Source organism: Nothobranchius furzeri, chromosome 13 (genome assembly GCF_043380555.1).
Source record: "Nothobranchius furzeri strain GRZ-AD chromosome 13, NfurGRZ-RIMD1, whole genome shotgun sequence".
NCBI lineage: Eukaryota > Metazoa > Chordata > Actinopteri > Cyprinodontiformes > Nothobranchiidae > Nothobranchius > Nothobranchius furzeri.
Window position 1 is genome coordinate 45,226,700 of NC_091753.1, and position 26,048 is coordinate 45,252,747.

Genomic DNA, 26,048 nt, shown 5'->3' on the forward strand with positions numbered 1-26,048 from the left:
ACACCTTGAGATGTACAAAGACTCCCTGTATTGACAGGTACTCAATCAGAACAAGTTTGCTGGCTAATTCTGTTGAGCAATGTTTGTGACTGTCAATAGAATGGTATTCAGGACCTGTTCCTGTGCAGCCATGATGACTGTCTCTGTACTGCCCTTCCGACCAGCTCTTTTACCCATTACTAAGATTTCTTGGAATCAGCCACTTCAGTTATCTGTATGGTAAATCCTATGAAAGGTTTTTTTTCTCCCATGGTTGCACTTCCAATGCCTCCTCCTCCTCTGTTTGCCATTGTCTGAAATATTCGGTGAGCACCTCATCTGTTGGGACCTTAACTTTGATGTACATATGGATGTTGAATTTTTCACCCTGAACAGTGACTCTCACACTCACTAGTCCTAGGCCTCCTTCCTTACAGCTAGTGTATAGTCCCACAGTGAAGCATGGCAGTGGCATCATCATGCAGTGGGGTGTTTTTCAGCTGCAGGGCCAAGAAACCTGGTTGCTATCAAGGAAACAATGAATATAGCCAAGTACAAGGATATCCTGGACAAAAGAGTTCTGTTGTTGTGTCCTTCAGCAAGAAACTTAACCCACCATGCCTGCTGGTGGTGGTTAGAGGGACTGATGGTGCCTCTGCTCCACAGCCTCACCTCTGTCAGTGTGCCCCAGGGCATCGCCACACACCAAACTACATAACCAGACACACACACACAAAACATTGATCTACCTTTGTGTGAGTGATGATGGCTGAGATCTCAGCCCGCAGCTTTTGCCCTCTATCATCTGTAAATCTGGTGGGGTATGGGATCTGGAGCAGCATGTAGGGCTTTGGAGCTGTTGCATGGATGGGTGCCTACAGTTTGGGATATGATCTGGAAGCCCTGGCCCATGCTGTGGCATAGTGGACAGCTGGCTGTTGGCTTGGGGTCTCAGGCGCCTTGGTCTGCCTGCTGCCTTGGGGTCTGCTCCCTGAATGGGGAGGGCCCACCTCTGCTTAGTCCCCTAATGTTGCAGCCAAGGGTACCCTCTCCAACAACCACCCTCACCACTCCTATGGGTTGGGGGGCGTGGCTGAGGGGTTTTTGCTCACCCTGCTGGGGGCCAGGACCATGGTGGCTTGGTCGCCTATGCTGGCTGTCCCACATGGTATGTTGGGGTGGACCTTTGGGGCATGGGGTTGTCTTGATCTGGCTTTGTCTGTATCAGTGGGGGTGTCAGTGTGCTGGGCTGGGGGCTCTTAGCTTAGTGGCCCCTTATGGGTTCCCTTTGGCTGGGGGATGGTGCCCTGACATCATCTGGATGGTCCCCCTTCTACCCTGAGCTCAGATCTTCCCTGTGGGCTGGCCTATTGGTGCCCATTCGCTGGTGGCTATCAGCTGCAGGGACGTGCCTGGCCCCGCACCCAGACACTAGTGGGACCCAGCCTGATGTGGGCAGCCCTTCCCTCGTCACATAGACAACATTTTATAAAGTAAGCAAAACAACACTCTTGGTGACAAATCCACTTTCAAACACACAGTTTAGACTTGCACACATAGGTAACCACATAATGTCAGGTACAATCGGCTGAGCTGGAGTGTGGCTTTGAGACCCAGGCGCGGAGAGACTGGTATTTGGTCGTGACTGATTACAGCGTGGGAAGTTCTCTTCCCGGATGGTCTTTAGAGTTGGCAGATTAGGCTTAGTCGTTTTAGAATGGGTTGGCGTCTATCGTGAGATGATGACTGAGTGCCGGCTCAGCTGTGACAGGTCCTTAGGCTCAGCGGGATGACGTCACCGGGAAGCGTAGGTGACAAGCATGCTGGGAACTGGAGTGCAGTGCCAGCCAGGCCGGCAGAGGAGGTTAAGAGGAGGAGTTCATGACAGGACCCCCCCCCCACGAGGGACGGCTCCAGAAGGCCCAGGGCGATGAGACCAGAAATCAGCCAACAGGGAAGGATCCAGAAACGAGCGGGCAGGCTCCCAGCTACGCTCCTCCGGACCGTAACCCTGCCAGTCCACCAAATACTGCCATCCACAGCCCCGGCGGCGGGCGTCCAGAATCTTGCAGACGGTGTAAACGGGGTCCCCATCGACATCTCAGGGCGTCGGCACCCGGGCCGGAGGCGGATGGAGGGGAGACGACACCACCGGCTTGAGCTGTGAGACGTGGAATACCGGGTGCACCTTAAGAGTGGAAGGGAGGCGCAGCTGGTAAGCGACCGGACCGAGGACATCTTGGACTGGGAAGGGTCCCAAAAAGTGGGGCGACAGCTTCCTGGAACCAGCCGGCAACCGGAGGTTAGCGGTAGAGAGCCAAACCCGGTCACCTGGCTGGAACACAGGGCCGGGCCGGTGGCGGCGACGATGTTGTCGGGAGTACTCCGTATTAGCCCTGGTGATGGCGGCGCGAGCCCTGATCCAAGCGAGACGGCAGCGGCGGACCATATCCTGAGCCGCCGGAACCTCCACCTTCGGCACCTGATGGTCGAAAAGAGGGGGCTGGTATCCGTAGCAGGTCTCGAAGGGTGATAGACCCGTGGCGGAGGACGTCTGGAGGTTGTGAGAGAGCTCCGCCCACAGGAGGTAACGAGGCCAGGTGGACGGTTGAGACGAGGCGAAGCAGCGTAAGTAACGCCCGAGCTGCTGGTTTGCTCTCTCCGTCTGACCATTAGTCTGGGGATGATAGCCTGACGACACTGGCGGAAGCGCCCACCAACCGACAGAAAGCCTTCCAGAAACGTGAGATGAATTGGGGTCCTCTGTCAGACACCACGTCCTGGGGAAATCCGTGGAGCCTCACCACATGATCGAGGAGGAGCTCCGCTGTTTTCTTAGCCGTGGGGAGCCCTGCCATAGCCACTAAGTGCACAGCTTTCGAAAAGCGGTCGGTGATGATGAGGATGGTGTCCAGGTGGTCGGCAGCGGGGTGCCCCGTGACAAAGTCCACACCTATGTGCGACCACGGCCTTTTGGGCACAGGGAGCGGATGCAATTCCCCGGCTCCAGGTTGGGTGGAGGACTTAGACCGGGCGCAAGTGTCGCATGCAGCGGTGTATTCATGCACGTCCTTTCTCATAGAGGGCCACCACAGGGCCCGGCGGAGGAACTGGAGGGTACGAGCCTGGCCTTGGTGTCCCACGAGCCGTGAACTATGCCCCCACCTCAAGGCCTCCTGTCGACACCCGGCCGGAACGTAAAGGCGGTTAGGAGGCGTCTCTGGGGGTGCCGGGTCAGCCGGGAGAGCCGCCCGGATGGAGGCTTCCAGAGGCCATTGCAGGGCGGCCAAGAACCGTTCGGTCGGGAGGATGGACATCGTTTCAGGAGGCCTTGGATCCTGGGTGTGTTGACGGGAAAGGGCGTCCGCCTTGAGGTTCTTTGAGCCGGGGCGGTAGGCGATGTGAAAGTTATAAGGTTCGAAAAGGGGGCCCACCGGGCCTGACGAGGGTTGAGTTGGCGAGCGGTCTGAATATGGATGAGGTTCTGATGATCAGTCCAGATTAGAAAAGGAGTGGGGGTACCCAGGAGCCACTCTTGCCACTCCTCCAGGGCCCACTTTATCGCCAACAATTCCCGGTCCCCGACCCCATAGTTCTGCTGAGTAGGAGAGAACTTCCGGGAAAAGAATGCGCAGGGATGGAGTTTGGAGTCCTCGCCACGTTGTGACAGTACGGCTCCCGCGCCCGTCTCAGAGGCGTCCACCTCCACAACGAAAGGCCGTGTTAGGTCCGGGTGGAGGAGGATGGGCTCGCTTACAAAGCGGCGGACCAGCTCATGGAAGGCAGCAACGGCCTCCGGGGAGAGACGGAAAGGGCGAGGCTGATTGGTTGTTTTAGTCAGGGAAGTTAATGGTGACGCCAGGGCGCTGAAATTGCGGATAAACCGGCGGTAGAAGTTGCAGAACCCCAAGAAACTCTGCAGCTGCTTCAGGGTCTTTGGTAGTGGCCACTGCGCGACCACCTGAACCTTCTGTGGGTCCATGCGCAGGCCCTGGGAGGAGATGATGAATCCCAGAAACGAGGTGGACTCCTGGTGAAAGGCACACTTCTCCAGTTTACAGAATAAGTCGTGCTCCAGGAGGCATGACAGAACGGCTCGAACATGCTGGGTGTGTTCCTCGGCCGTGCTGGAGTAGATGAGGATGTCGTCTAAATAAACAAAAACCCAACGACCCAGCATGTCACGGAGGACATCAGTGATGAAACGCTGAAAGACGGCAGGGCTGTTGCAGAGTCCGAAGGGCATGACCAGGTACTCATAATGTCCAGTGGGTGTAATAAAAGCGGTTTTCCACTCCTCTCCCTCCTTTATGCGGATGAGGTTGTACGCACTGCGGAGGTCCAGCTTGGTAAACAGTGTGGCTTGGGCGGTGGCGTCCAAAGCCGTGCTCATTAAAGGAAGAAGATGGCGGTCCCTGATGGTGATTTTATTCAACCCACGATAGTCTATACAGGGCCGGAGGTCACCCTCCTTCTTCTTCACAAAGAAGAACCCTGCCGCCCCAGGAGACGTGGAATGTCGGATAAACCCCTTCCGGAGAGCCTTGTTGATATAAGCGTCCATCGCCTGGGTCTCTGCCGGGGAGAGCGACAACAGCCGACCCCGAGGCGGGGTGGTTCCGGGCTGAAGCCTGATCTCCAAATCGTAGGGGCGATGAGGAGGCAGCTTGGTGGTAGGCTCCTTTGCAAAGACCCGAGCCAGATCGTGGTATTGGGGTGGAAGGAGTGTTAAAATCCACATCCCTGGGTGTTGTCTCCCTAGGCTGTGATCCTGGAAGGAGTGTTAAATCCACATCCTTGGGTGGTGTCTCCCTAGGCTGTGATCCTGGAGACGGATGATGAAGGCGACAGTTAACACCCCACGCCATGACTTTACTGGTGGACCAGGAGATGTGAGTGTCGTGGAGGCAAAACCAGGAATGACCCAGAATGAGAGGAGTAGTGGGGGCGTGAATGACCAAGAAATGAAGGGTCTCTACGTGTTCTCCGATGGTCATCTGGAGGTTCTGGGTTCGGTGCGTGATAGGATATGGCATGAGAGGGCGACTGTCCACTGAAGTGACGGGAACGGGGTGATCGAGGAGAGTGAGTGGAATCTTGAGCCGGTTGACCAACCCCTGGTCAATAAAGCTTTCTGCAGCTCCGGTGTCGAGGAGAGCCACCAGGGGGACCGGTCCTTGGCTCAGCTGGAAGGAGACCGGGAGGGTGGTGTGATGAGGAGCTGCATGAATGGAGGCTCCGGGTGAGACCGCTCCTACACCGACCCGGAGGAACCGTTTCCCGGGTGTATGGGGCATGTTGCCCGGGGATGGCCCAGATCCCCACAATAGGCGCATCGTCCCTTCCGAAAACGTTGCGCCCGTTCCTCGGGGGGCAAATGACCCAGTTGCATGGGTTCCTCCGTGGGTTGGTTCTCCTGACGGCGGGTGAACGTTCTGGGTTGTATGGGAACCGCCCTCGCTCCTGGTCTGGTGAGAAGGCAGCGATCCAGCTGGAGAGCCAGGTCCACAGCATGGTCCAGGGAGGTCGGGGCCTCGTGTCCGATCATGCCCTCCCGGATGCGAGGTGACAATCCCTCCAAGTACACAGCCTTCACCACGGCATCACCCCAGGTCAGACGGGCAGCGGTGGTCCGGAAGCGTGACGTATACTCGGCCACGGTCTGAGAGCCCTGCCGAAGCTGGAGCAGGCGTGTCTCGTCTGCGACCTCGCTGCTGGGATGCACAAATGCCTTCTTCAGTTCCTTCACAAAGGTTTCATAATCATTGCACACGGGAGACTTCTGGTTGTACAGAGCAGCCGCCCATTCACCGGCTCTCCCCGTCAGCAGGGAGGTTAACAGGGCAACGCGAAAGCAGGAAGCCGGGTAGCGTGCCGGCTGACACTCGAAAGTCATTGACAGGATGGCCAACATGCCCTCCGGGGATCCTTTAATCCCATCCCATTTGTCGGGGAGACTTGGATATGGCTCCACAGTGTTAGGAGTGGCAGATGCCTGACGTTGGAGTGCCGAGGAGAGTTGGACGACCAGTTCGGTGACAGAATCTAGTTTGGATGCTTGGCGATCAGTAACAGCACGAAGCTGGTTGTTCTCTATTCGAAGATGGGCGTTTTCCGCCTCCTGGCATTCTACACGGCTGAGCAGCTGTGCAACGTCTGCTCGCAGCTGTGCGATCTCCGCTGGGTCTACTCGAGACTCAGTCATCTTGTCAGGTACGATCGGCTGAGATGGAGTGTGGCTTTGAGACCCAGGCGCGGAGAGACTGGTATTTGGTCGTGACTGATTACAGCGTGGGAAGTTCTCTTCCCGGATGGTCTTTAGAGTTGTCAGATTAGGCTTAGTCGTTTTAGAATGGGTTGGCATCTATTGTGAGATGATGACTGAGTGCCGGCTCAGCTGTGACAGGTCCTTAAATAGGCTCAGCGGGATGACGTCACCGGGAAGCGTCGGTGACAGGGATGCTGGGAACTGGAGTGCAGTGCCAGCCAGGCCCGCAGAGGAGGTTAAGAGGAGGAGTTCATGACACATAAACACATATAACCATATTATATATAGACACACTCACACACACACGTGCAGAAGTACATGCTACTACAAATAAGGACAATAACCTCTTTACAGTTCATGTTCCACTTAAAATTGTAGATTTTTTATCATGACAACCCCACTGTTTTGTCTTGCATATTTGTTGTACACTGTAGTCCCTACACTGCCCACCCCCTCTCTCTTTCCTCGTTTGTGTTGTATGATTCTTTTATCCCCAGCCTGTCCACTCGGATGTGTAAGCAAATGTGGTCTAACATGCCAAAAGCATAATTAAAGCTACTGTGCAACAAGAGGAATATACCCTACATCCCTCTTGCCATAGAACAAAATTGCTCTGGCATGTTATGGGTCCTAGATCGACCATTCTGTCTGCTACAACTGCCAGGAAAGGATAGGTTTAAAACAAACCCTTCAAGACTATCATCCTCTGTATGACTAAGAATCTACACATATTTAAGTAAGACAGTTTGCCAAAATTAGCAGAAAAGTAACACAAAGTGGTGGTACTCAGTTTGAGTTTTAAATAAAAAATGTTTAATACAAACATATTACCTTTATTAAGTTGTAAATAATAAGATAAAATGTTTTTAAATCTTAAAATAACTTGCAAAATACGGACTTTTTTATTACTGATTCATTTCTTCCTGATTTTACCAACGTTGTACACTCCTGACCTGTAGGGGCGGTAGCGTGCTTCTACGCTGGTTGCCAACCTTTGTGCAACCTCAAGCAGAAGAAGAGCTCTCCACAGCCGTAAACTAGCTATCACGTGTTAATGGACTATTTCATCTTGTTGCCGATGCACAGGATCAGGTAAGAACCCTACAAAAGCTTGACACAAAATGTTTATCTACATAAACTGTTTTAGGTTAGTTAACTACATTCAGACAAACTGAGTCATCTGGTATGCGACTGTTAGCTAGTTGCTAAACAAGCATGTGATTAGCAGACATAAGTTTGATATTCTTTTGTTTCTAATTCGGTGAGTATTGGCCATAGCGTGATGTAACCTGCAGTTTTAGAACCCATGACATGTTTGCTTACTTTGAGTGTTCGGTGGAGTTGAAAGGTTTGTTGAAAGTGTTCATGTGAATAAAAATCGTGAAATGATGCAAGTACTCTTTAATCACGTGTGTTTGCTGTTTTGAGGTTACATTAATTATCCAAATTTACTTTTAGCTGTAATTTTTAGTCATTTTAGATTAAAACCGCACCCGCTAATGTAGTACGTAATGCACCGGAAGTAAGGCCATATATGGGAGACACGCAGCAGAGCGCCGAACAGCACTGAAGCTCCTTCGAACCCTGTGAGGGGAGATACGTATGAGTGGACCGGAACAACTGTGTTTTTAAAACATAGGATGATAAAACACTGTTTTATCATTTTATTTCTCTTGGTGGCAGGACTTACAGAGCATTAATTATACATATAGCTAATGACGAACAATAAAATTGCTTGTAGGAAATGTTTTTAGTAGAATTTTTTTTTCTCATTTCTGAAGCATCATGGAGGCTCCTACTGGGTGTGAGGCCCTGTCTGTGCCCATGATGCACATTGGATAATAAGGCTTTGACTATCGAAATTTAATATACTTTCAAAGATATATAAATAATTTAGGTTATTCTGTATGAATGCATTTGTCTAATTTTCCTGTTAAGTGTGTGATGTAATGTGCTGCTGGTAGTTATTAAAATCTGATCTTTGCAGGGAATGGCAGCAACAAGGCCACAGAGATCTAAACGAAACCCCAAACAAGATGCTTATTATTATTGCTCCGTAGGTGAAGATAAGGAAGGCTTTGAAGTAAAATATATTGATTCATTTAAAGGTGAGTTGCCCAACTATAATATACAGATACTTTGTAAACTGAACTTTAGGAACATGGATCATATTCAGTGTTCTGGGATCATGAAAATAAATCTTTTTCATCCCAAATAATCAAAAGTTACTCAAAATAGAATCTGTTGTATTTATTGTAATTTATTTTATTGACCAGATTCTTAATTGTATCTATATTTAGCTGCACGTTTTAACATTTTTGCTGTTGTGCAGCAATAGCACAGGCGGTAGAGCGGGTTGTCCAGAAATTAAAGGGTTGTAGGATCGCTCCCGGCAGAGAATGCTGCTGTTTGGACCTTGGGCAAGACACTTAACCCGCTTTGCCTGCTGGTGGTGGTTGGAGGGTGATCACCTCCGTCAGCCCACCCTAGGGCAGCTGGGACCACTGTGTGAATGTAGGTGTGTATTGGTGGATGACTGATAGTGTTTTACTGTCGCTTGGGGAGTTCTAGGACTCTAGAAAGGCACTATATCAAACACAGGCCAATTACAACATTATAATTTTTAGATACAACTGTGTGTTTGCGTCATACCTTCAAACTTGTAGCTTTTTGGCAAAAATCACCCTTTTTGAAGCCAAATGTGGCATTCACGTGACTGGTGTCAATCCTAAGAGTTTTGTTTTCAGGGGGGGTCTTCTGTCAGGTTTCAATCTTTGTTCTAAGGTGTTAGTCACATGTCGTCATTTGACCAATCGCAGTCAGAGACGGCAGGCTGCGTGCAGGCAACGAGGCAGCAGCGGCGCTCACAGTGAGTAGGGGGACTGTTGCTTTAAATTTGCAGTGCTTTTGAGCTTTAATTTCACAAAATTGAACAAAAGCACCACAAAATAACACAATTTTCTGTCAAGGACATTAGCAGATTTACCTTTGATAGATATTTCCCTAGTCTTGTCGTGGTTTTTTTTTTTTGTGATGGCTTTGGAGTTGAGTTCAAAGTAAACACCACCAGCATTTAACCCCGTTAAAACTTAATATTCGTAACATACTCGTAAATACTTTTTCTGCTAAGAAATGGCCACCAGTTTGCTACAGTCTGACTCATTTAAAATAAAGCCCAATGTATTGGTCTGGGCACTGGAAGATTTAAGGACACTGGAGGAGAAACACATGAGATAATTTCATAATAGTGTCTTATTTCTGCTGAATCAAAGAGTCAGAACAGTATTTGCCCTTAGCAGTGGTTTATTGAAGTATTCAAGCAAACAGCTGAGATAAACTTTCAAAATTTAAGATTTACTTTTAAATTATGTTCATATTAACATTTCTTATCAATATCCTTCGTTAATGGGTAGACTTTTTCTTGTGACTAGTGTCACAAGTAATTAAATGTGATCAGATCATCCATATAAGCATCTAATAAACTGATTTGAAATAATTTCAATGTAACAGATCCACAATTTTTAAAATTTATAACAGTCCTCTTTTGTCCATGTCTGCTTTTAGGTCGGGGTGTGTTCAGTTGCCGGCCATTTCAAAAAGGCGATTTCCTTTTTGAGTACAGAGGACAAGTCATAACTAAAAAGGAACAAGAAAATCGACTGAAAGTGTATCATGATGCACTCAAGGTTTTCATGTTTGATTTCCTGTTCAATGGACAGCTATTATGGTATGCAACTGCTTCTAGGTGTTTTTTCTAAATTGTGTATGTTCTAAACAAACGATGCTGCTTCAACTGGAAAAGTATTTCAATCGTACAGTAGGGCCAGAAAATAAATGAAATGTTTAATGTTCAATAAATAACTTGAATTGTTGGAAAAATATTTTTTTATATGTTTTACCCAAGACAATATAACTGTTGTTGTGTACTTGATATTTTAGTGTTGATGCTGCCCAGGAGGATGGATCTCTTGGCAGGCTGGTAAATGACGAAGATGAGAACCCTAACAGTAAAATGAAAGTTACCAGAGTGGATGGAAGACCCCACCTCTGTTTATTTGCTCACAAGGATATTGGTCCAGGGGAAGAAATCACATATAATTATGGTGATAGTGCATGGCCATGGAGAAGCAAGGTATTTGGAAAAATGATGGGAACACTTTTATTTAGGTACAGAAAAGGTCATGTAAAATTTTCAAATGAGCAGACACACAGGTCCGACTCATGAACTCATGAGATAGATGTTGATAGGTATTCAATACACAGGTTTTGTAATGACACTATGTAAGATTCATGCTTTAACAGGTACAAGTTATGAAATAAGTTTAAAAGAATGAAAGACTGTCATTTAGTGTTATTCTTCTCATTGTAGAAACCTAAAAAGATGTCGTGTCAAGCTGCCAATGTGGACGCATGCCGTTCCTCTTCAGACAGATGTCCAAAGGTAAATTTGAGCTTCAATGACTCACTAATTTTCAGAGTACACACCTGTGATATTGATTTTAGGGATGCTCTGATTTCATCTTGTGAACAGAAATCAGGCCAGATCACATGACACATGACAAGACCAGATAGCCTTATAAAACAACACATTTGACTTATAAAGTCATCCTGACATAGATTATCAAACGGAATGATAACGGCTTAGTTTTATTTTCATCAAGTTCCTCTGCATCAATATTCTAAAGTTATAAGTGGAAAACAACACCATACATTAACACAATTTACTGACATGTATGGATTCAGACACCACATAACACAGAGCTCTTAGTAATCCATGTTTTAGTTATTTTCTTACACAGTTTAGTAAAAATTATTTATTCATCTTACATCTTTCAGCTAGTAGCTGTAGCCATCCTCAGAGATCACCGGAGATCTCTGAGGATGGCTAGAAATGGCTATTTCTCTCAAGACAGATGTCCAAAGGTAAATTTGAGCTTCAACAACACACCTATTTTTAAAGTACAGACTCATGAGATAGATTTTGATTGGCATTCAGGTGCGCATGTACTGTATAATCTACCCCAAGTAATTCCCAACCAGTTGTCCATGAGAGCATTACATGGGGTATGCGGAAAAACACATTTTTCATTACCCAGATGGCAACACTTGCCCTGGTTAAAAAAAATAAAAAATACATTGGGCTGGGGTGCGTTATGCTTGATGAATATGGAAAAATCGTATGTACAGTAATACATGGTTGATCATATTATCAATTATCTATTTAGGCCAACTGTGACTGCATGAATTTTTTCAAGCTGCTTCAGTTTTGGACTAGAGGCTGCTGCAGCCCAGAGCACGTGGATTCAGATCCGGTAATGTTGGTTATACAGGCCTAATTTGGGTTCCGGGAGTGTGATGTTGGAACTGGGAAAACATCCTCAGTAAATATTTCTGGTGACAGTAAAGGCGTATCTGTTAATTGCTCATTAAATTCTGTTTTTTAAACACACAATGAACACACAGACTTCCAAAATTTCGGACATGCCTAGTGATTTTAGTTTGAACAAATGTCCATCTGCAGCAGTTTCTCCTATTAATGCTCCAGGTTGTTTAGCTCCCCTCACCTGTGCGCCGGTGTGCACTGCGGGTCTGACCTCTAACAACTCCAGACTCGTAGATCAGAGCATCGCTCAATCCGAGAGAAAGAATAAACCTCCAACTTATCTAAATATGTCAACAAGAAAAGTAGCAAACCATCATTTTACCTTCAGTTATCCTTAATGAAGCAAAACTTGACTTCTACGAGAAAATGCAAAACAAGGAAAGTGATTAAATGAATTAGGAAAGTAAGAAAAAATGTTATGTCTTTTACATTTTTCACTTGAATTCAAACTATAATTTTGTGTTGTCATCACATTTGGCTTGTATTTTATTTAAATATCTTCATCGTTATTCATTTTATGAGGATTTTTGTGTTGCTTTGTTTGAAGAATGAATCAGAACACTTGAAAGGTTTATTTTTAATTAAAGTATATTCACTGGCTGTGGTACGGATCCAGATGTAGAGCTCCAGAAATGTTCCACATGGAGTTTTTTTTTTGGACCCTGTATGAGGATTGTTAGATAATTAACCTGAGAAGTTAGATGTGGTTCAGTATTAAGGATATTTAATGAAACAATTTTTATTTATTAATCAGTTTTACATTCTACTTTTGGGGAATTGCCAACACATTTAACTAAGCAAGTACTCGTGGTATGAGAAAACGGCTTAGTGGGTCATGAGTCAGAAAAGGCTGGGAACCAATGACCTACACCATGCAAGATTCACGCTTTAGATGATACAAGTTTTGAACTAAAGTTACTAATAATGGAACTTCGTTTATAATCGCGGAGACACACACGTCCTGTGTATTACTCAGCCAGACAGGGTCCGACATTAGCAGCACTGCATTAATAGTAGAGGTGTGAATCTTCACTCCCGATTCGATTACGATTATTGGGTCAAAGATTCAATTCTCTCTCTCTCTCTCTCTCTCTCTCTCTCTCTCTCTCTCTCTCTCTCTCTCTCTCTCTCTCTCTCTCTCTCTCTGTTGCTGTGCGAGCGAGCAAAGCGCGCCACGTGGCAACCCACTCAATTAACATAATTCACGGCCCAAATCCAACAGAACCGGTCGGGCTGATTCGGTTCTGGTTCGGTCTCAGGTTACAACTCTAGCGCTCAGCCCTGCAGTACCACATTAAGGCGGAAATGTGGAGGACACTCACTGACCGATTTGGATGCTGCGCTAGTGCCGCTGTTAAAAAACAAAACTACATTCCATTATAATCGATTATGGCGTACTCTTCTACGACGCAGAATCATTTATGTCCGCATCCCGATGCATCGATTATTTGATTATCTTCCTCAGCTCTAATAAATAGCATGTTTGGTAAACCATCATAGACTTTTATTCATTGTTCTACTTCTCGCTGTAGATGCCCATAGAAATGGTGTGTCAGGCTACCAATGTGGACACATGCAGTTCTTCTCCAGACCGATGCCCAAAGGTAAATTTGAGCTTCAATAACACACCTATTTTTACAATACACACTCATGAGATAGATACTAATTAGAATTCAGGTACACATGTACTGTGTAATCTACATCATGCAAGATTCATGTTTTAGGTGGTACGAGTTTTGAATTAAGAAGTTCCAAAGAAAGGAACGTATCATAATCGCGGAGACACACACGTCCTGTGTATTACTCAGCCAGACAGGGTCAGACATTAGCAGGACTGTATTAATAGCATGTTTGGTAAACCATCATAGACTTTTATTCATTGTTCTACTTCTCATTGTAGATGCCCATAGAAATGGTGTGTCAGGCTACCAATGTGGACACATGCAGTTCTTCTCCAGACCGATGCCCAAAGGTAAATTTGAGCTTCAATAACACACCTATTTTTAAAGTACAGACTCATGAGATAGATTTTGATTGGCATTCAGGTGCGCATGTACTGTATAATCTACCCCAAGTAATTCCCAACCAGTTGTCCATGAGAGCATTACATGGGGTATGCGGAAAAACACATTTTTCATTACCCAGATGGCAACACTTGCCCTGGTTAAAAAAAAAAAAAAATACATTGGGCTGGGGTGCGTTATGCTTGATGAATATGGAAAAATCGTATGTACAGTAATACATGGTTGATCATATTATCAATTATCTATTTAGGCCAACTGTGACTGCATGAATTTTTTCAAGCTGCTTCAGTTTTGGACTAGAGGCTGCTGCAGCCCAGAGCACGTGGATTCAGATCCGGTAATGTTGGTTATACAGGCCTAATTTGGGTTCCGGGAGTGTGATGTTGGAACTGGGAAAACATCCTCAGTAAATAATTCTGGTGACAGTAAAGGCGTATCTGTTAATTGCTCATTAAATTCTGTTTTTTAAACACACAATGAACACACAGACTTCCAAAATTTCGGACATGCCTAGTGATTTTAGTTTGAACAAATGTCCATCTGCAGCAGTTTCTCCTATTAATGCTCCAGGTTGTTTAGCTCCCCTCACCTGTGCGCCGGTGTGCACTGCGGGTCTGACCTCTAACAACTCCAGACTCGTAGATCAGAGCATCGCTCAATCCGAGAGAAAGAATAAACCTCCAACTTATCTAAATATGTCAACAAGAAAAGTAGCAAACCATCATTTTACCTTCAGTTATCCTTAATGAAGCAAAACTTGACTTCTACGAGAAAATGCAAAACAAGGAAAGTGATTAAATGAATTAGGAAAGTAAGAAAAAATGTTATGTCTTTTACATTTTTCACTTGAATTCAAACTATAATTTTGTGTTGTCATCACATTTGGCTTGTATTTTATTTAAATATCTTCATCGTTATTCATTTTATGAGGATTTTTGTGTTGCTTTGTTTGAAGAATGAATCAGAACACTTGAAAGGTTTATTTTTAATTAAAGTATATTCACTGGCTGTGGTACGGATCCAGATGTAGAGCTCCAGAAATGTTCCACATGGAGTTTTTTTTTTGGACCCTGTATGAGGATTGTTAGATAATTAACCTGAGAAGTTAGATGTGGTTCAGTATTAAGGATATTTAATGAAACAATTTTTATTTATTAATCAGTTTTACATTCTACTTTTGGGGAATTGCCAACACATTTAACTAAGCAAGTACTCGTGGTATGAGAAAACGGCTTAGTGGGTCATGAGTCAGAAAAGGCTGGGAACCAATGACCTACACCATGCAATATTCACGCTTTAGATGATACAAGTTTTGAACTAAAGTTACTAATAATGGAACTTCGTTTATAATCGCGGAGACACACACGTCCTGTGTATTACTCAGCCAGACAGGGTCCGACATTAGCAGCACTGCATTAATAGTAGAGGTGTGAATCTTCACTCCCGATTCGATTACGATTATTGGGTCAAAGATTCAATTCTCTCTCTCTCTCTCTCTCTCTCTCTCTCTCTCTCTCTCTCTCTCTCTCTCTCTCTGTTGCTGTGCGAGCGAGCAAAGCGCGCCACGTGGCAACCCACTCAATTAACATAATTCACGGCCCAAATCCAACAGAACCGGTCGGGCTGATTCGGTTCTGGTTCGGTCTCAGGTTACAACTCTAGCGCTCAGCCCTGCAGTACCACATTAAGGCGGAAATGTGGAGGATACTCACTGACCGATTTGGATGCTGCGCTAGTGCCGCTGTTAAAAAACAAAATTACATTCCATTATAATAGATTATGGCGTACTCTTCTACGACGCAGAATCATTTATGTCCGCATCCCGATGCATCGATTATTTGATTATCTTCCTCAGCTCTAATAAATAGCATGTTTGGTAAACCATCATAGACTTTTATTCATTGTTCTACTTCTCGCTGTAGATGCCCATAGAAATGGTGTGTCAGGCTACCAATGTGGACACATGCAGTTCTTCTCCAGACCGATGCCCAAAGGTAAATTTGAGCTTCAATAACACACCTATTTTTACAATACACACTCATGAGATAGATACTAATTAGAATTCAGGTACACATGTACTGTGTAATCTACATCATGCAAGATTCATGTTTTAGGTGGTACGAGTTTTGAATTAAGAAGTTCCAAAGAAAGGAACGTATCATAATCGCGGAGACACACACGTCCTGTGTATTACTCAGCCAGACAGGGTCAGACATTAGCAGGACTGTATTAATAGCATGTTTGGTAAACCATCATAGACTTTTATTCATTGTTCTACTTCTCATTGTAGATGCCCATAGAAATGGTGTGTCAGGCTACCAATGTGGACACATGCAGTTCTTCTCCAGACCGATGCCCAAAGGTAAATTTGAGCTTCAATAACACACCTATTTTTACAATACACACTCATGAGATAGATACTAATTAGAATTCAGGTACACATGTACTGTGTAATCTACATCATGCAAGATTCATGTTTTAGGTGGTACGAGTTTTGAATTAAGAAGTTCCAAAGAAAGGAACGTATCATAATCGCGGAGACACACACGTCCTGTGTATTACTCAGCCAGACAGGGTCAGACATTAGCAGGACTGTATTAATAGCATGTTTGGTAAACCATCATAGACTTTTATTCATTGTTCTACTTCTCATTGTAGATGCCCATAGAAATGGTGTGTCAGGCTACCAATGTGGACACATGCAGTTCTTCTCCAGACCGATGCCCAAAGGTAAATTTGAGCTTCAATAACACACCTACAGTTGTGGTCAGAAGTTTACATACACTTGTAAAAAATATAATATAATGGCTCTACTGAGTGTCCCGTTATTTCTAAAACTCTGATTTTTCTCTGATAGAGTGATTGGAACAGATACTTCTTTGTCACAAAAAACATTCATGAAGTTTGGTTCTTTGATGTCTTTATTATGGGTTAACAGAGAAAAGTGATCACATTTGCTGGGTCACAAATATACATACAGCAGTGCTAATATTTGGTTACATGTCCCTTAGCCATTTTCACTTCAATTAGGCGCTTTTGGTAGCCATCCACAAGCTTCTGGGTGAATCTTTGACCACTCCTCTTGACAGAATTGGTGAAGTTCAGTTAAATTTGATGGCTTTCTGACATGGACTTGTTTCTTCAGCACTGGCCACATGTTTTCAATGGGGTTTAAGTCAGGACTTTGGGAAGGCCATTCTAAAACCCTTATTCTAGCCTGATTTAGCCATTCCTTTACCACTTTTGATGTGTGTTTGGGGTCATTGTCCTGTTGGAACACCCAACTGCGCCCAAGACCCAACCTTCGTGCTGATGATTTGAGGTTATGTTGAAGAATGTGAAGGTAATCCTCCTTCATTATCCCATTTACTCTCTGTAAAGCACCAGTTCCATTGGCAGCAAAACAGCCCCACAGCATAATATTCCCACCACCATGCTTGACTGTAGGCATGGTGTTCTTGGGGTTAAAGGCCTCACCTTTTCTCCTCCAAACATATTGCTGGGCATTGTGGCCAAAAAGCTCGATTTTTGTTTCATCTGACCACAGAACTTTCCTCCAGAAGGTCTTATCTTTGTCCATGTGATCAGCAGCAAACTTCAGTCGAGCCTTAAGGTGCCGCTTTTGGAGCAAGGGCTTCCTTCTTGCACGGCAGCCTCTCAGTCCATGGAGATGCAAAACACGTCTGACTGTGGACAATGACACCTGTGTTCCAGCAGCTTCTAATTCTTGGCAGATCTGCTTTTTGGTGATTCTTGGTTCACTCTTTACCCTCCTGACCAATTTTCTCTCAGCAGCAGGTGATAGCTTGTGTTTTCTTCCTGATCTTGGCAGTGATGAAACAGTGCCATGCACCTTACCCCGGCTTTCCACGGGAGCCGTCAGCAGCACGTTACTGCAGCAGCACGTCATAGCTGCTGATAGGAACCGCTGTGGTCAACAGAACCTTTTCCACTGGAGCCGTCAGCAGCGCGAGTCGGCCGCGTCTCAGGAGCAGCATGTCGCGGCCTTTACGCGCCGGTTCTATTTTCTACGCGCGACGCCTCTGAAACGGGTCAAGTTCGACATTTTTGGGGAAGGAAAGACAGGAAATCGGACGCGGAAATGGAGAGAATCTACCAAAATTTTCAGAATAAAGAACGTACTGCCTTCCGGTTGCTTTACTTTTAAAAAAGGTTACTAACTGTGCGTCCCCGTGAGAAGGTATCACCTAGCTAGCGGTCTCCTTTGTTTTTCAGGTCCGTATTGGCGATTATAAAACGGACAGAACATAAAACACAAACCATGTTGTAGTTTTCTCCTGCTTGTTGTTGTGTTTACTGACGAAGTCACTCGTGTGACTTCGTGCTCTGTCGGTGACCGCTGCTCCCCTGCTGCTTCGCGTCTCGTGGGAAGGGCCAAGCAGCAGCTTATGCGAGCAGGACGTGCTGCTGCAGTAACGTGCTGCCGACGGCTCCCGTGGAAACCCGGGGTTATACTTACAAACAATTGTTTTCACTGTTGCTCTTGGGACCTGCAGCTGCTTTGAAATGGCCCCAAGTGACTTTCCTGACTTGTTCAAGTCAATAATTCGCTTTTTCAGATCCATGCTGAGCTCCTTTGACTTTCCCATTGTAGCGTTTGTGGGCGTTTGTATCCAATGAGCCCTATTTACCTGGCCTAAGATAAGTCACCCGCTGTAGTCACTCATAATCACTCACAAGAAGTTAAGAGGCCATGCTATGAAGCTCAGTTCACTGACACGTTTCTAAGTCACCAAAATTGCTAGATCATGTTGCTGTATGTATATTTGTGACCCAGCAAATGTGATCATTTTTCTCTGTTAACCCATAATAAAGACATTAAAGAACCAAACTTCATGAATGTTTTTTGTGACAAAGAAGTATCTGTTCCAATCACTCTATCAGAGAAAAATCAGAGTTTTAGAAATAACGGGACACTCAGTAGAGCCATTATATTATATTTTTTACAAGTGTATGTAAACTTCTGACCACAACTGTATTTTTACAATACACAGTCGTGATAGATTTTGATTGGTTTTCAGGTACACATGTACTCTGTAATCTACATCATGCAAGATTCACACTTTAGGTGGTACGAGTTTTGAAGTAAGAAGTTACTAATAATGGAACTTCATTTATAATCGCGGAGACACACATCCTGTGTATTACTCAGCCAGACAGGGTCAGACATTAGCAGGACTTTGGGTGGTACGAGTTTTGAACTAAGAAGTTACAAATAATGGAAATTTATATAATCGCGGAGACACACACGTCCTGTGTATTACTCAGCCAGACAGGGTCAGACATTAGCAGGACTGTATTAATAGCATGTTTGATAAACCATCATAGACTTTTATTCATTGTTCTACTTCTCATTGTAGATGCCCATAGAAATGGTGTGTCAGGCTACCAATGTGGACACATGCAGTTCTTCTCCAGACCGATGCCCAAAGGTAAATTTGAGCTTCAATAACACACCTATTTTTACAATACACACTCGTGAGATGGATTTTGATTGGCATTCAGGTACACATGTACTCTGTAATCTACACCATGCAAGATTCACGCTTTAGGTGGTACGAGTTTCGAAGTAAGAAGTTACAAAGAATGGAACTTCATTTATAATCGCGGAGACACACACGTCCTGTGTATTACTCAGCCAGACAGGGTCAGACATTAGCAGGACTGTATTAATAGTAGAGGTGTGAATCTTCACTTGTCTCCTGATTCGATTACGATTATTGAGTCAACGATTCAATTCTCTCTCTCTCTCTCTCTCTCTCTCTCTCTCTCTCTCTCTCTCTCTCTCTCTCTCTCTCTCTCTCTCTCTCTCTCAGTTGCTGTGCGAGCGAGCAAAGCGCGCCGCGTGGCAACCCACTCAATTAACATAATTCACGGCCCAAATCCAACAGAACCGGTCGGGCTGATTCGGTTCTGGTTCGGTCTCAGGTTACAACTTTAGCGCTCAGCCCTGCAGTACCACATTAAGGCGGAACCACTTGGTAATAGAGCTGAGGAAAATAATCAAATAATCGATGCATCGGGATGCGGACATAAATGATTCTGCATCGTAGAAGAGTACGCCATAATCGATTATAGTGGAATGTAGTTTTGTTTTTTAATGGCGGCACCAGCGCCGCATCCAAATCTGTCAGAGTGGGCGTCCTCCACATTTACCTCCGCCTTATTCTTTTGTTTTATGATGATAAACTGATGTTAAATTCAGCTGAAAGAGAAACTGGGAGGAAGCTTTGGCTCATTTTAAGTTAGAGGAGGTCTTGTTTCCTATCTGCTCCTCCAGAGATAGCATGGACATGAGGGTTACATGGTGAGGGTCCCACTGGACCAGTTAGTGGAAAGGTTAGTAGTTAGCTGGTTAGTGAAGGAGATCCATCAGCTGGGTAGTTTAATCCTAATCCAGCCCACAGCCTTCTGCTGGTGTTATTATCAGGAAGAATAAAACACACATCTTAAATATTATTGGAAGTGTAGAATTTGTTTTGTGTTTTATTATTTTCTGCATCAAACAGAACTTGATTCATTCTCCAACATTTCAGAAATGAACCACTGGGTTCAAATAAAATAAACTAAGTCAAACATTTCATTCGGTGTTATTTCTGACACCCTTCAACTGTGGCATAAATATTTGACTCTAGAGCTGCTCAGAGGCATTAAACACTCATATATGAACCCATTATGTATTTTATTATTACATTATGAGTCCTGTAGCTTTTCAGTACTTTTTTAGATTTTGTGAGTTTTTGCAAAGCGTGTTTTTCTCAGCCTGAGGCGTGGTGTTGAACGAGGAAACGGATTGTTTTACTTTGTTAAATCTTCTTAAATGTTTTGTCCTAACCTGTTGTGAATGGAGAGCTTTTGAGGGAGGGCAGGTTGTGTCACTTACGTTTTTGATAAAAAAAAAAAGAAGCAATTATCGGACTTCTTTTATTTAGCGATGAAAACAAATCAATATAAAATAATCGTGATGCATCGGGATATCGAATCGAATTGAATCGTTGACCCAATAATCGTAATCGAATCGAGAGACAGGTGAAGATTCACACCTCTACTTGGTAAATGTGGAGGACACTCACTGACCGATTTGGATGCTGCGCTAGTGCCGCTGTTAAAAAACAAAAATACATTCCACTATAATCGATTATGGCGTACTCTTCTACGACGCAGAATCATTTATGTCCGCATCCCGATGCATCGATTATTTGATTATCTTCCTCAGCTCTAATAAATAGCATGTTTGGTAAACCATCATAGACTTTTATTCATTGTTCTACTTCTCGTTGTAGATGCCCATAGAAATGGTGTGTCAGGCTGCCAATGTGGACACATGCCGTTACTCTCCAGACCGATGTCCAAATGTAAATTTGAGCTTCAATAACACACCTATTTTTAAAGTACACACTCATGAGATAGATACTGATTAGAATTCAGGTACACATGTACTCTGTAATCTACACCATGCAAGATTCATGTTTTAGGTGGTACGAGTTTTGGATTAAGAAGTTCCAAAGAAAGGAACGTATCACAATCGCGGAGACACACACACGTCCTGTGTATTACTCAGCCAGACAGGGTCAGACATTAGCAGGACTGTATTAATAGCATGTTTGATAAACCATCATAGACTTTTTTATTTATTGTTCTACTTCTCATTGTAGATGCCCATAGAAATGGTGTGTCAGGCTACCAATGTGGACACATGCAGTTCTTCTCCAGACCGATGTCCAAAGGTAAATTTGAGCTTCAATAACACACCTATTTTTACAATACACACTCACGAGATGGATTTTGATTGGCATTCAGGTACACATGCACTCTGTAATCTACACCATGCAAGATTCACGCTTTAGGTGGTACGAGTTTTGAAGTAAGAAGTTACTAATAATGAAACTTCATTTATAATCGCGGAGACACACACGTCCTGTGTATTACTCAGCAAGACAGGGTCAGACATTAGCAGGACTGTATTAATAGTAGAGGTGTGAATCTTCACTTGTCTCCTGACTCGATTACAATTATTGAGTCAACGATTCAATTCTCTCTCTCTCTCTCTCTCTCTCTCTCTCTCTCTCTCTCTCTCTCTCTCTCTCTCTCTCTCTCTCTCTCTCTCTCAGTTGCTGTGCGAGCGAGCAAAGCGCGCCGCATGGCAACCCACTCAATTAACATAATTCACGGCCCAAATCCATCAGAACTGGTCTGGCTGATTCGGTTCCGGTTCTGTCTCAGGTTATACCTAGCGCTCAGCCCTGCAGTACCACATTAAGGCGGAACCACTTGGTAAATGTGGAGGACACTCACTGACCGATTTGGATGCTGCGCTAGTGCCGCTGTTAAAAAACAAAACTACATTCCATTATAATCGATTATGGCGTACTCTTCTACGACGCAGAATCATTTATGTCCGCATCCGGATGCAACGATTATTTGATTATCTTCCTCAGCTCTAATAGATAGTATGTTTGATAAACCATCATAGACTTTTATTAATTGTTCTACTTCTCGTTGTAGATGCCCATAGAAATGGTGTGTCAGGCTACCAATGTGGACACATGCAGTTCTTCTCCAGACCGATGCCCAAAGGTAAATTTGAGCTTCAATAACACACCTATTTTTACAATACACCGTCATGATAGATTTTGATTGGTTTTCAGGTACACATGTACTCTGTAATCTACATCATGCAAGATTCACACTTTACATATTGTTTTTCAGGTACACATGTACTCTGTAATCTACACCATGCAAGATTCATGTTTTAGGTGGTACGAGTTTTGGATTAAGAAGTTCCAAAGAAAGGAACGTATCATAATCGCGGAGACACACACGTCCTGTGTATTACTCAGTCAGACAGGGTCAGACATTAGCAGGACTGTATTAATAGCATGTTTGGTAAACCATCATAGACTTTTATTCATTGTTCTACTTCTCATTGTAGATGCCCATAGAAATGGTGTGTCAGGCTACCAATGTGGACACATGCAGTTCTTCTCCAGACCGATGCCCAAAGGTAAATTTGAGCTTCAATAACACACCTATTTTTACAATACATACTCATGAGATAGATACTAATTAGAATTCAGGTACACATGTACTCTGTAATCTACACCATGCAAGATTCACGCTTTAGGTGGTACGAGTTTTGAAGTAAGAAGTTACAAAGAATGGAACTTCATTTATAATCACGGAGACACACACTTCCTGTGTATTACTCAGCCAGACAGGGTCAGACATTAGCAGGACTGTATTAATAGCATGTATTGAAAAATAATCATAGACTGGTATTTATGAGTTACATATATTGGTTTTCAGGTACCCATGTACTGTGTAATCTACACCATGCAAGATTCACACTTTAGGTGGTATGAGTTTTGAACTAAGAAGTTACAAATAATGGAAATTTATATAATCGCAGAGACACACACGTCCTGTGTATTACTCAGCCAGACAGGGTCAGACATTAGCAGGACTGTATTAATAGCATGTTTGGTAAACCATCATAGACTTTTATTCATTGTTCTACTTCTCATTGTAGATGCCCATAGAAATGGTGTGTCAGGCTGCCAATGTGGACACATGCAGTTCTTCTCCAGACCGATGTCCAAAGGTAAATTTGAGTTTCAATAACACACCTATTTTTAAAGTACACACTCACGAGATGGATTTTGATTGGCATTCAGGTACACATGTACTCTGTAATCTACACCATGCAAGATTCACGCTTTAGGTGGTACGAGTTTTGAAGTAAGAAGTTACAAAGAATGGAACTTAATTTATAATCGCGGAGACACACACGTCCTGTGTATTACTCAGCCAGACAGGGTCAGACATTAGCAGGACTGTATTAATAGCATGTATTGAAAAATAATCATAGACTGGTATTTATGAGTTACATATATTGGTTTTCAGGTACCCATGTACTGTGTAATCTACACCATGCAAGATTCACACTTTAGGTGGTACGAGTTTTGAACTAAGAAGTTACAAATAATGGAAATTTATATAATCGCGGAGACACACACGTCCTGTGTATTACTCAGCCAAACAGGGTCAGACATTAGCAGGACTGTATTAATAGCATGTTTGATAAACCATCATAGACTTTTATTCATTGTTCTACTTCTCATTGTAGATGCCCATAGAAATGGTGTGTCAGGCTACCAATGTGGACACATGCAGTTCTTCTCCAGACCGATGTCCAAAGGTAAATTTGAGCTTCAATAACACACCTATTTTTACAATACACACTCATGAGATAGATACTGATTAGAATTCAGGTACACATGTACTCTGTAATCTACACCATGCAAGATTCACGCTTTAGGTGGTACGAGTTTTGAAGTAAGAAGTTACAAAGAATGGAACTTCATTTATAATCATGGAGACACACACGTCCTGTGTATTACTCAGCCAGACAGGGTCAGACATTAGCAGGACTGTATTAATAGCATGTTTGATAAACCATCATAGACTTTTATTCATTGTTCTACTTCTCATTGTAGATGCCCATAGAAATGGTGTGTCAGGCTACCAATGTGGACACATGCAGTTCTTCTCCAGACCGATGCCCAAAGGTAAATTTGAGCTTCAATAACACACCTATTTTTACAATACACACTCGTGATAGATTTTGATTGGTTTTCAGGTACACATGTACTCTGTAATCTACACCATGCAAGATTCACGCTTTAGGTGGTACGAGTTTTGAAGTAAGAAGTTACAAAGAGTGGAACTTCATTTATAATCACGGAGACACACACGTCCTGTGTATTACTCAGCCAGACAGGGTCAGACATTAGCAGGACTGTATTAATAGCATGTATTGAAAAATAATCATAGACTGGTATTTATGAGTTACATATATTGGTTTTCAGGTGCCCATGTACTGTGTAATCTACACCATGCAAGATTCACACTTTAGGTGGTACGAGTTTTGAACTAAGAAGTTACAAATAATGGAAATTTATATAATCGCGGAGACACACACGTCCTGTGTATTACTCAGCCAGACAGGGTCAGACATTAGCAGGACTGTATTAATAGCATGTTTGATAAACCATCATAGACTTTTATTCATTGTTCTACTTCTCATTGTAGATGCCCATAGAAATGGTGTGTCAGGCTACCAATGTGGACACATGCAGTTCTTCTCCAGACCGATGCCCAAAGGTAAATTTGAGCTTCAATAACACACCTATTTTTACAATACACACTCGTGATAGATTTTGATTGGTTTTCAGGTACACATGTACTGTGTAATCTACACCATGCAAGATTCACGTTTTAGGTGGTACGAGTTTTGAATTTAGAAGTTACAAAGAATGGAACTTAATTTATAATCGCGGAGACACACACGTCCTGTGTGTTACTCAGCCAGACAGGGTCAGACATTAGCAGGACTGTATTAATAGCATGTTTGGTAAACCATCATAGACTTTTATTCATTGTTCTACTTCTCATTGTAGATGCCCATAGAAATGGTGTGTCAGGCTACCAATGTGGACACATGCAGTTCTTCTCCAGACCGATGTCCAAAGGTAAATTTGAGCTTCAATAACACACCTATTTTTACAATACACACTCACGAGATAGATACTGATTAGAATTCAGGTACACATGTACTCTGTAATCTACACCATGCAAGATTCATGTTTTAGGTGGTACGAGTTTTGAAGTAAGAATTTACTAATAATGGAACTTATGATTATCACGGAGACACACACGTCCTGTGTGTTACTCAGCTAGACAGGGTCAGACATTAGCAGGACTGTATTAATAGCATGTATTGAAAAATAATCATAGACTGGTATTTATGAGTTACATATATTGGTTTTCAGGTACACATGTACTGTGTAATCTACACCATGCAAGATTCACGTTTTAGGTGGTACGAGTTTTGAATTTAGAAGTTACAAAGAATGGAACTTAATTTATAATCGCGGAGACACACACGTCCTGTGTGTTACTCAGCCAGACAGGGTCAGACATTAGCAGGACTGTATTAATCGCATGTTTGATAAACCATCATAGACATATTCAGCGTTCTACTTCTCATTGTAGATGCTCATAGGGATGCTGTGTCAGGCTGTTCATATATATATATATATATATATATATATATATATATATATATATATATATATATATATATATATATATATATATAGTGTTTATGCAGATTCTCAATCAAAAATTCGAACACAGTGTTTAAATTATTAAGAGACAGGTCAAAATATTTGACTGGGAGTTCATGTGTACAGTAAGTTTATCTTTATGTTGTACTTTTTGCAAATGTATCATATTAATGAAAAGCTGTTCAGCATAATTATTTTTCTTAGAATTTTACATAAAGAAGTTAATATAGATTTTAAATGTTTTT

The 26,048-nt window shown here is 43.5% G+C and overlaps 2 protein-coding genes across 3 annotated transcripts in view; one reads left to right on the plus strand and one right to left on the minus strand.

Moving 5' to 3' along the window:
- The window catches only part of LOC107380177 (rho GTPase-activating protein 42), a 185,969-nt gene that overhangs the window by 117,897 nt on the left and 42,024 nt on the right, over positions 1–26,048 (minus strand). The window lies entirely within an intron of this gene.
- LOC139062393 (histone-lysine N-methyltransferase set-1-like) lies at positions 9,873–10,799 on the plus strand. Its single transcript, XM_070543207.1, has 3 exons — positions 9,873–9,974; positions 10,187–10,379; positions 10,617–10,799. Exons 1-3 carry the CDS (start codon positions 9,940–9,942, stop codon positions 10,797–10,799), a joined length of 411 nt encoding a protein of 136 aa, XP_070399308.1. The 5' UTR covers positions 9,873–9,939.

Coding starts and splice junctions, on each gene's coding strand:
- LOC139062393 (XM_070543207.1), top strand. CDS start 9,940: ATGTTTGATTTCCTGTTCAATGGACAGCTATTATG. Junction 9,975..10,186: donor TTCAATGGACAGCTATTATG/GTATGCAACTGC, acceptor TTGATATTTTAG/TGTTGATGCTGCCCAGGAGG. Junction 10,380..10,616: donor CATGGCCATGGAGAAGCAAG/GTATTTGGAAAA, acceptor TTCTCATTGTAG/AAACCTAAAAAGATGTCGTG.